The sequence below is a fragment of the Eriocheir sinensis genome, chromosome 49 (genome assembly GCF_024679095.1).
Source record: "Eriocheir sinensis breed Jianghai 21 chromosome 49, ASM2467909v1, whole genome shotgun sequence".
Lineage (NCBI taxonomy): Eukaryota > Metazoa > Arthropoda > Malacostraca > Decapoda > Varunidae > Eriocheir > Eriocheir sinensis.
The window spans coordinates 10,553,145-10,564,337 of record NC_066557.1 but is presented as its reverse complement, the minus strand read 5'-3'; the positions used below and the strand labels follow the sequence as shown (position 1 = coordinate 10,564,337).

The 11,193-nt window shown below is 48.2% G+C and overlaps 1 protein-coding gene across 2 annotated transcripts; it reads right to left on the bottom strand.

Moving 5' to 3' along the window:
- Positions 1 to 1,548: 1,548 nt before the first annotated feature.
- Positions 1,549 to 10,112, bottom strand: LOC126981890 (cilia- and flagella-associated protein 97-like). Of its 2 annotated transcripts, none has more exons than XM_050833522.1 (2): positions 8,589 to 10,112; positions 1,549 to 5,702 (listed from the first exon to the last, which is right to left on the bottom strand). In XM_050833522.1, the coding sequence occupies exons 1-2, from the start codon at positions 9,967 to 9,969 to the stop codon at positions 5,590 to 5,592; spliced, it is 1,494 nt and encodes a 497-aa protein (XP_050689479.1). In that variant the 5' UTR covers positions 9,970 to 10,112; the 3' UTR covers positions 1,549 to 5,589. The 2 variants fall into 2 exon arrangements, with proteins under 2 accessions (XP_050689479.1, XP_050689478.1); XM_050833521.1 differs by having other exon boundaries at positions 8,593 to 10,093.
- Between the last annotated feature and the right edge of the window lie 1,081 nt (positions 10,113 to 11,193).

Genomic DNA, 11,193 nt, shown 5'->3' with positions numbered 1-11,193 from the left:
CCAAGAAACATCAGGATCTAACTCTCTTAACGATAACTATAAATGAGTTTCGTTATGGAGCCCAGAAGACAGTTTTGGGGTAGGAAGTCGGGAAATATAAGCGACTGAGTGCGACAATCTGGCAACGTTGCGTCCGATCCCTCTCTCTGTTTAGCGTCATTTAATTTCGTCCCCTGCGGAATACACGATGTCTTCCTCACTGCAAAGACACTCATCGGACAGAAAGTAATCACGCAAAAGGCCTTCTTTCTTAATTCCTTCCTCATGTCATCTTCGGAATTATAAGCGCTCTCTCGTCCGATCCGTCTTAATTTAGTCATTTTCGTCCCCTGCGGAATACACGATGTCCTTCCTTACTGCAAAGACACTCATCGGACAGAAAGTAATCATGCAACAGGCCTTCTCTTTCTTAATTCCTTCCTCATGTCATCTTCGGAATTATAAGCGCTCTCTCGTCCGATCCCTGTCTTAATTTAGTCATTTTCGTCCCCTGCGGAATACACGATGTCCTTCCTCACTGCAAAGACACTCATCGGACAGAAAGTACTCACGCAAAAGGCCTTCTTTCTTAATTCCTTCCTCATGTCATCTTCGGAATTATAAGCGCTCTCTCGTCCGATCCCTGTCTTAATTTGGTCATTTTTGTTCCCTGCGGAATTCACGATATCCTTCCTTACTGCCAAGATGGAGAGAACGGAAAGGACAACGGACAGTATCCACCCAACAGGCCCCCTCCTCTTCCTTCCCTCCTCACCCCATCTTGGGAAACGCTCTGTCATCCTGGTTCTGTCTTTATTTAGCGTCGTCAAGGGCGTCCTGAGAGGCTTTGGGTACATATTCGTCAAGGTTTTCGTTAATATTCTTTGTATTATGCAGCAGTGGCTTTCTGTGATGAGTTTCGGCATGTGGGTGGATGTGATGATACTACGCAAGTTCACTATCATGGCCGCAAAGCGTTTGTTTATTTACCTTTTTGTATGTTTCGGCCTTTAGCACGGCGTCACTAAACCATGTACCTTATTTAGGATTTTCATACTTTAAAAACTTGTATCTAGTTCGCTTTCAAAACCATGTACCCTTATTTAGGACTTTCATGCTTTAAAGGCTTGTATCTAGTTCGCTTTCAAAACCATGTACCCTTATTTAGGACTTCCATACTTTAAAAACTTGTATCTAGTTCGCTTTCAAAACCATGTACCCTTATTTAGGACTTTCATGCTTTAAAGGCTTGTATCTAAATCGCTTTCAAAACCATGTACCCTTATTTAGGACTTCCTTACTTTAAAAACTTGTATCTAGTTCGCTTTCTAAACCATGTACCCTTATTTAGGACTTCCTTACTTTAAAAACTTGTATCTAGTTCGCTTTCTAAACCATGTACCCTTATTTAGGACTTCCTTACTTTAAAAACTTGTATCTAGTTCGCTTTCAAAACCATGTACCCTTATTTAGGACTTTCATGCTTCAAAAACTTGTATCTAGTTCGCTTTCAGTCTTCTTTTTCTCCTGTAGCAAACCCAGTACAAGGTTGGAAGGGAAAGGCAAGGGTTTTCAACAATTGTTTTTATTGTTCAAAAGTTTCACAGACAATGAAAGACAAGTATAAAAAATATTTACACACGGTAGTTTTTTGTATCGTAGCCGGCGTGGAAAAATCGTCCCAGATACAATTAAATGTGCATCTCCCCTTCTTCTCCTCCTCCTCTCACATTCTCCCTTCTGATCGGATTCACAACTCAAGGTGAAGATGAAGGTTCTCTTATCACACAGACAGACAGGCCTTGGTAACACAGACACTCCTTCAGAACACGTGTTCTCTCTCTCTCTCCTCTCTCTCGTTGTTGACATGCATACATAGGAGCCAAAAATCTGAGTAAACATTCTAATAGCAAACAATTTAGCATCTAGGCAATGAATCAAGGCTGGAAGGACATTGCGCTACGCTTATTCTCCATTGGTAAACACGCACAGTGAGCGAGTGTAGTAAAAAAATAATCATGATAAACATTGTGATAATATAAACTGGAGGACATGATGGATACTTTCATTCACATTTAATTCATTTTTGCAATCTTTTGAAATCGTGGAACATGATCATCTCGACACTCTGGTATGTAGATCTTAAACTCGATTGGAAACAGTTGTATTAAAAAAAAGCGAAAAAAATGTACAACCTAACTTCGATTCTCATAACTCTGGCCCGCGACAAAACATCCTATATGGGAAGGTTGGATGTGACGTTGAATATTATGACATCATTATTATTGCTGAACTGACTGACTGACTTGCTGACTGGCTGGTAAACAAACACTGATGCAAGCCGAACACCTCTCTACTATATACTAAGTGAGCTTTGTGCAGATACATCCGTGATTGTACCGTTTGAAACTCCTACAAAACACAAAGATGAAAAAATAACAATAGCAGTAATTGTATAGTATTACATGCACAAAAACAGACTTATCCTGCATTAGTGAGCTGCATAATATTGAAAAATTAAACATGAGCTGAGGGGATCATGTTTACAAAGTCTGGCACATGGTACGTATAGTTGTCGTAATAATAATATTAATAGTAATATAAATACCTTACAAAAAGTCTTTCAATCAACCTCTTCAAAAATGTCAGTACGTACAGAATACCACCAAAACAATACAAAATAAAGGATTAATAATAATAATAAAAAAGCCCAAACCAGTTGAGCTTCTCAGCCCTACAAAAACACATCGCTTACGTCGGAATACGAGGCGAGAAAACGAAAGAGAGATCACAACAGACAGAGATGGAGACAGGGAGAGTGGGAGGCTGTCTGCATAGGAACACCCAGCATGCCACATCCACTTCAGAGGGGAGTGGATGGCAGGAATCACATATGCCAGGCTAAGAGCACTGAGAGGGACCGTCTCCTGGAAAGAGAGACGGGGCCGAGGCTGTCCCTGGCCCGAGACTGTCTACGCCAGCGCCAGGGCCAGTCTGGGGCCGAGCAGTGCCTCTGGTGGCAGTGCGTGGAAGCATGTAAACCTGCCATGCACGGTGAAAGGGCTGACCAGAGTAGAAGAGGTCAAGATATTGAGGAAAAAGGAAAAAGTACAAGAAAGTGAAAAGGTCTAAAATTGCTATAAAAAGAATAAGATGCCAAATGAAAGAAAAAGTTGGAGCATAATAAAGGCAAAAAGCGATAAAGAAATCGAGGGAAAGGAAGTGGAAAATAGCACCCTACGGCGGCTGTCCAGGCAAGTCGAAAATCATGGAACAAGATCGTCTGACTAGATTATCATGGATGAAAATTACGCCCTCATGGAGGCCTTGCGTTCCTCACATATTGACGGCAGCGCTTCACTCTGACTCCTCCGATGCAACACACAACTCAGGACTCTCAACAAGCCCCTTAAGCTTCGATATGGAAAGTGAAGGGGGCGTTTGAGGGACCCTTACGTCACATGACACATTCGGAGAAGTGGAGGACACACATAAAATTGGACTAAACGTGTGCCATTTTGAGGGGCAGGCGATGGTGTTGTCTCGGTGTGTTTGGCGTAATAGTCATGTAGGATCAGGGCACATGAGGCGATTCTTCGATTAGGTATTTTTAGCGAAGACCCTGATCCATCACTACATGACTCATAGCTATAGTGTGTGCAGCAAATACATCCTTATGCACAAAGAGTATTACGCCTCGACGCACACGCTCTGCTCCCTGGCAATAATGAGTAACAGTACACGATACAGTATGCGTGGGGGCTAGCAGTAATGGCATAGACATACAATACATACACATATACATGGCGCAATGGTACAGTATATTACAGTGTATACCCGTCACTATGTGGTGTGGTGGGCTGCCCGGGTTGCCGGTGGTGTGTGGGGGACAGACGCTTGGGGCACGGCAGGTTAGGGCATTCATCTCACACGGGGCGACAGACAAATGTGGTTATTTAGGATGATCAGCTTTCTGAAGTATCATTAAACTTTTGAGTAAACAAAACTAATGTGTCTCGGCAAATGAGCTAATATGGTAACTGGAGAGGTGTTTGTAATTATGTTCTTTACCCAATTATAAAACTAATTTTGACCATAAGCAAGAAGAAAAATAACAGCGAACAAGTCACTTAATTTCTGCAACATGAAAACAAACTTCGCAAAACTTAACTTTCTTTTATATGTACGACTGTCGTGAAAGAGAATGCCCTGAGATGCCTGGCCCGCTATCTGATTATGTCTGCCTCTGCTAGTGCTTGGCAAGGGCCCGGCAGGAACCCAGAGTCTACGGTGCCGGAAGATGCGTAATAAACACCAGGACTAAGAGGCGTAAGGGGCAGCGGCTTGGGGTGGAAACTCGAAATGAAATGAAGTCTGCATTCCGTCCTCTCCTACTGCAATGGCGGATGACTCTACGCTTTGTACAGGGATGCGTAATGTGGAGCTGACTGTTACGAGACTCTGATGATCTGCGGATGATGTCTGCTGTTCATTATTTACACATGCGAGGAGAGGGTAGGGATGGAGGTGAAGGTAGTGGTGGCAGTTCTCTCAATTCTCCAGAAGACGTCATTTTCTTATTTTTGTTTAGCATGCCGAAGAAAGACCGGTGATGAATGCCTTTTGACGCCTGGTGATGGTCGTGTTTGCTGCTCCGTCGCGGTGCTCCGAGGTGTTGAGGGAAGCGCAGGCGACAGCACGCGCCATGAAGGCTGTTGCTGCTCTAAAGTGGTGGATTATGCATCAATGAAGGCCTGATTGGATGATGAGGGTGCATCACGTTGTCTCTTTCTGTACACATGCGTTGGTCCAGCCCCACTGTCACCTCAATGTGGCGCCGACAGGTGACTGTGCTGCATTGCCTAACATTATGAGTGGAATGTTACAGTCAGCTGCTCTCTCGCTCACTGTGGGTTGGCCTCGTCGTCTGTCCTGGTACCATCCACCGTGTTACGCCTTGGCTGGGAATGGCAATAATACTCACGTTGTCCACTTGCCTAGCTACACTTCTTTATGAAAGAAATAATGGAAGCAGAATAAGCAGCATGGAAGTGAGTAATGTTCTGTGTGTGTGTGAGGGTGAGAGTGCCGGGCTGCTGCCCTGCCCCCCCAACACAGCACCCCCGCAGCAGTAGGTGGCTGCATACCGCAGCAAGGCCCACTGCCTATGGGGTACGCCATCACCCTTCCATGCCACTCCTCTGTTTTCTGGGGTTGGGAACGACTGCTACGAGGATTGTGGTGCAGCGCGCTGCTGCCACACTCTGTCCAGCTTCCTCTTGCACACACCCTGGCACGGGAGTCGTGTGTAGTGGGTCACACAGGCCATTACAGTGCTGCCCCTGTAGAGGTGTATCCTGTGGGGGGCAACTGGGGCTCTGCATGACGTCAGCGGCACTCCAGGAGGGTGGGCTGCCGGCACCGGTGGGAAGGTCTTGTGGCTGCCGGGTGCCGGGCCGGGTGGATGCTCAGCGGGGGAGGGCCGAGGACCGCCGGCACAGGTCAGTGTGCCGTGGGGCACCGCCGGCCCTGGGCAGCTCTCACAGCGCCGTCTCCTTTCTTGGTGTCGTGGCAGCGGCCACATGCCCGGGGGCGGTGCGGGCCGACGCACTACAGGAGCCGGGCGCTGCGGAGAGGCCGGTGGGTGTGCGGTGGTGTCGGGCCGAACGGAACGCTGCCACCTCCCTTGATGGCTTGGCCTCCTGAATTTTCCGCAGCAGGATCTGAGGGAGAAGAGAACGTAAGGTTACTCAGGTGGTCAAGGCCCCGGCACCCAACCCCACCAATCACGCCACTCAGGACCGTGTCACATTGCAACCATGGCAGTGATGTGACAAAAGTGTCCCTAGCAACCTCCAAGCACTCAGCCCTGGCCCCCAGAGTGCTGGCAACAAGGCCAACAACATCATCCACACACAGGCCGTCCCACCGGCCAACCAGGAAGCTGGTGATGCCACACACACTAACAAAACTCCTTCCTTGGCAGCACTAGCATGAGTTTTTGAGAGGAACAATAAGGAACAAAAACACGAATGACTGCATAAGGAAATACCAACGTAACAAGAATACAAGGAAGAACTTGAGCTTATAAAAATAAATTGTATAATATGTAGCAAGAATCCCACCTTGCACACTCCCATATATAGCAGTAGTATATATCAAGCAAAGCCTGTGAAGTATATGCATGGTATGGGTACAGTGATGTGAGGTGATTGTTTGGCTGAAGAATGAGAAGGTGGAGGAAAAGGTCAAGGAAATGGACAGTGACAATTTATAAACTGTTCCTGGTCTCAAAAAACTACTCTCTCTCTCTTATCTACAACTCAGAAGTACAAGTTCATTAATTATTTCTACCTCAGGGACACATTATTCATCCTGTCTTGCTTCATTGCTATATTTGGTCATTCTGGATTAGCCCCCTGCATCTGGTGTGTGTGTGTGTGTGTGTGTGTTTTATCATAAGTGTATCCTTCATATCTCATCGTGATTTTAACTGAACATTATGAGTATTTGTCAAGATAATGCGAGATACCTGTATATAAAAAATTACCTATCATTCTCTCTCTCCCTTTCTCTCTCTCTTCCATAGTCAACTTTTTCTATACTATTAATAAATCCATGAATCTGCAATTAAACACCTGAGAACAGACCCCTGACTACCTGTAGCAGGACAGGTAGCAAGGATAACAAGCTGTAAAGGTGTGTGTGAGAGAGAGAGAGAGAGAGAGAGAGAGAGAGAGAGAGAGAGAGAGAGAGAGAGAGAGAGAGAGAGAGAGAGAGAGAGAGAGAATGAAAAAAGTGCATATCTAAACTCAGACATGCAATAGGGCAAGGTCACACATGTCTCCCACACACACAAACACACACGCACACGAGGATGCTGAACAAGTAAATAAATACGAGCTTACGATAATAATAAAAATAACTACAACGCGATATCATTGGCTATTGGGATGACTTCATATATATTTTTTCTATATCTCCTTGTTAGGCACGAAGGGATATGATATATGTGTGTGTGTGTGTGTGTGTGTGTGATATTATGCATTGCCAACAGAGCGAGAGGGAAATGAGGAGCAGACCTTTAGACAAATGTGAAGGTTGTCTGAAGTAGTCTTGGATGCCTTATTTTTTTCACCCTGATGCTCCTTTTTCCTCTTACCATAAAGGGATCTGATCAAGTCTGAGAGGTTCCTGGCTGAGCGGATTGTCAATAGGAAGAGTAGTGGTGGTGTTAATAGGAAAGTAGCTCTTGTATATTCTTCTTCAATGTAACAGGATGGAAATTGAGTAACTTTCCTTTGTGTGTTCATTAACTTTACTAATAATCTGAACAGGAAGAATATGTGGTGTGTAAATAGATGTGCCTTATGGAAATCTTCTTCAATTTAGTAGAACGGAACCAGAGACTCCTTTTTCTCATTAACTTTTCAACTTTGATTAATTTTACTAATAATCTGAACAGGAAGAATATGTGGTGTGAATATAGATGTACCTTATGGAGATGCCTCTTCAATTTAGTAGAATGGAACCAGAGACTCCTTTTTCTCATTAGTAACTTTTCAACTTTGATCAAATTTCCTTTTCAACGCTATTCTTTTAATGGAGAAACTAAACTACCTACTAAAATTAAGGTTGCAATATGTCCTTGTTTCCCCTTTTACTTTTTTTTACGAATGCTCTGATTTCTCTCACCAAACACACACATCAGCACCTGACATTTCAACATCAGACACAGTAATGTAATTTAATCTTAGTATAATAAAAGTTTGAATGACATTTGCAAAAGGTAACAATGGGGATCAAGCAATATGCCGATGACTCTCCATTTGTGGCTGGAAAAAGTATTAAGATGTGGGGGAGACTCCTTCTATCTGCCTTGATCTAGTTAGGTGAACATGTGATAGGAGTGGATCAGGGTGGATTGCTAACATGTGCATCTTTTAGCGTAAAGATGAAGGGGGTAATATAGGTCTAGGAAACAGAGATAGAAGAGGTGGGATAGATACAGATAAGTTTCTCTGCAACACACTACATACCAGATATTCGACTTTCCCTGTCATTTCCTTATATGTGTGGATCATTGAAATACATAAAACAAAAGGTGGATGAACATGTGGATTTGTGAATGAAATGATGGAAGGGGTATTAAGCATAGGTCTGTGTGGATTGTCAAAACACACAAAGAAACACTGAACCAGAAAGTACAGGGAGAAACAATGGAAAGGGACAGAATGAAACACAGAGACACACACAAGGGCAGCGGAAAGGAACAAAAACAGGTTTTCCTTGGGGTTTAATGAAGCACACTAAGGAAGACCAGATTCAATAAAGGGATAGAAAAGAAGGAATTTGTGTGTATTGCAGAAACAAAGTACATAACAAAAGGAAGGTTGAAGGAGAGAGAAAATTTAGTTGTTTCTGCAAAGAGATGAGACAAAGAAATAGAATGATAGATAATTGGGGAAAATGGAGCTGTTTGAGTGAATGGCTCAGAATCAAAAGAAGGATGATGTAGACAAAGAAATGCAAGAATAAATTAAGTGGATGGAGGAAATACGGACAACACAATTGCAACATTGCATCAACACAAACGAGGTATTACGTACTTACCATATTTTCCCTGCGTATTTTCTCCTCCTCTCTCCTCCGGTTGACGGTTGAATTCGCCGGCCGGTGGACTGGGCGACTACTGTGGTGGTGGCCGGTGAAGCTTTGGTTGGTGGATGAGGAGGATGAGTTGGAGTGGGAGTGGTGGTGGTGGTGGTGGTGGTGCTTGGAGGAGGTGCGACTGTGGGCGTTCATGATCTTCTCCAGCAGGATCTGGTTGTCCCGGTCTATCCTGCGGACCTCCTCGTTGGGGAAGGACATGTTCTTCCTCCGGTGGTGGTGGCCACCCCCCACCCGCCGCAGGTGTCTGTGGTGCGGGCTGGCGTCAATGGGGTGGATGGCGATGGGTGGCGACCTCTGGGGCATCTGGTTGTCCGTAGGGGGCTGGCTGGTGATGGGCTGGCTCGGGGACTCCTGCCGCCTTGCCTTCTTGCCGCTGCCCCCCTGCTGCCGCCGCTGCTCCTCCTCCAGCTCCACCACGGCCTTCAGGAGCACAGACATGTCTGAGGTGTCCTGGTGCCGTTGGTGGTGGTGGTGGTGGTGCAGGTGGTGGTGCTCCTCCAGGGGCACCGTCAGCTGGTGGTGGAAGGCCTGCTCCCCCTCCTTGCCCTGGCGGTCAAGCGCTTGCGCCTCGTAGTTGCTGAAGCCCAGGCCCCTGTTGTCGTGCAGGGCCAGGGGCGAGGTGCCCAGGGCGCGGCGCGGGAGCACGGGGGACAGCCCCAGGGGGCTCGCCGTGGCGGAGATCAGCGGCGACACGTCCGTGATGTCGCTCTCGCTGTCGCTGTCATCGAAGTCGCTGTCGTCGCTGCTCTCCGTCTCCGAGGACAGGTTGGAGTTCTCGCCGTCCAGGTAGACGAGGGTGACCTTCTCGATGAGGCGGTCCACCTGGGACTTGGGGTCGTCGTCGTCGCTGCTGTCGCTGTGGTCGCCGTCCGTGTCGCTGAGGTCACTCTCCTCCCACTCGTCCGAGCTGTACATGTTGGGGTCTGCGTGTTCCATGACTGCTGCCGCAGCGGCCAGCCCCTGCTGCTGCTGCCCAGCCTCGAGGACACCCGCACTACCGCCAACCATGTCTGTCTCACTACTGTCCTCAGCCTGGCGCAGTCCCTTCCTCCACACCTTCTCTCCTCCCTTCTGACCTTCTCCCGGGGGCCCGCCAGAAGAAATGTCCTCCACACAACGGTACCGGGAGTCCTCTAAACAAGTGGCACCAGGCGGGGAGCTACTGGGGCCGTCCACTGCACTCACTGCGGGTCCGCTCACCATTTCCCTTCCCCTAGTCCTGTACTCGTGCTGGTGGCTGGCCGCGGGGCTCAGGCTCGTGTCACTGCGGCTGTCGGGCTCGTGCAGGGCCTCGTCCTGGCCTACTTTGTGAGCCATCCTGCCCCGCACACGGGTATTATATGAGACCGTCGCTAGCCATCAGCCTGCCAGCCACCCCGACCCTCTGCCACGGTGCAGGCCGGCCAACCCTGCCTGTGACGTCACGCCCTGCACGCCCCCTGCCGCCCCCGGGCCCGAGCACCCCCAGCACCGGGCCCTGCCACACCCTTGGGCCCCGGAAGCAGCCTCGCCGCCGCCCAGGGAACGCGGCGGTCCTGGAAAGGTCACGATAGGCAGGGAAGTTGTGAAATACGGCAGGGCGGCTCTGGGGTTGGCACGGGCGCGTGGCGTCACCAACACGTCACGGGGGGCGGGGCTACGGTGAATCATGTGGCGCGCGACTCGCCACACACCCAAGGCCCATTTTCCTGCACAGCAAACCTTGGCGGCGGGTTTTCCTGTTACTGTTGGTCTTGTTTGTCTCCCCATGCACGCCCCTGCGCCCCTGCCCCGCCCCGCGCCCCGCCGCCACCCTCACCCCCAGATCCAGCACGAGGCCTCACCCCCGTCAGGCCTTCACCCAAGTCCTCAAACCTCGGGTTCCTTTGTCACAGGCGAATTATGGCGTTTATTTCACCCTCTCCTTCCCTGTACATGCCCTAGCCTGCCCCCCATACCCTCTGCCGGGCATGGAGGGCAGCAGGACGCATGGGTTCACCTACTGGCCCTGCTCCCCGCCCGGCAGCAGGAGGTGAGGGTGGTGGGGGTTATTGACCTCCTGGTGGCGTTCAACCATTTTTTGAAAGAATACCGCTGGCTGGCTGAGTCCCCTGGCCCTCCCCCTGCTCCCTTGTTTCCCCGGCCCCTGGTGCCCCTGGCGTCCCCCTGGCCCTGGCTCATGCTTCCTCAGGGACACAGGGAGACGGCAGGCAGATATATATAGCTCGCGAGTACACCGGCGCTCTGATATGGAGGTTCTGGTGATAAAAGAAGATATGGGTAGCCTCCTCGTGTCTCCTCCTGGGTTGAAATAGGTGGAAATAACTATAGTGAACATAAATATAGCTCACCATTACATAGGAGTTCAAATATAGAGGTTCTGGTGATAAAGGAAGATATGGGTAGCCTTCACATGTCTCCTTCCTGGGTTGAAATAGGTGGAAATAACTAAAGTGAACATAAGTATAGCTCACGAGTTTACATATGGAGGTTCTAGACATAAAGAAAGATACAATTAATTAAGTAGCCCCTTCATGTCGCCTTCCTTGGTTAGTCTTCTTC

Excerpts from the sequence above, each read along its gene's own strand:
- LOC126981890 (XM_050833521.1), bottom strand. The coding sequence starts at position 9,969 with ATGGCTCACAAAGTAGGCCAGGACGAGGCCCTGCACGAGCCCGACAGC. Across the intron at positions 5,703-8,592 it reads AAATACGCAGGGAAAATATG|ATCCTGCTGCGGAAAATTCA; the intron begins GTAAGTACGTAA and ends CTTCTCCCTCAG.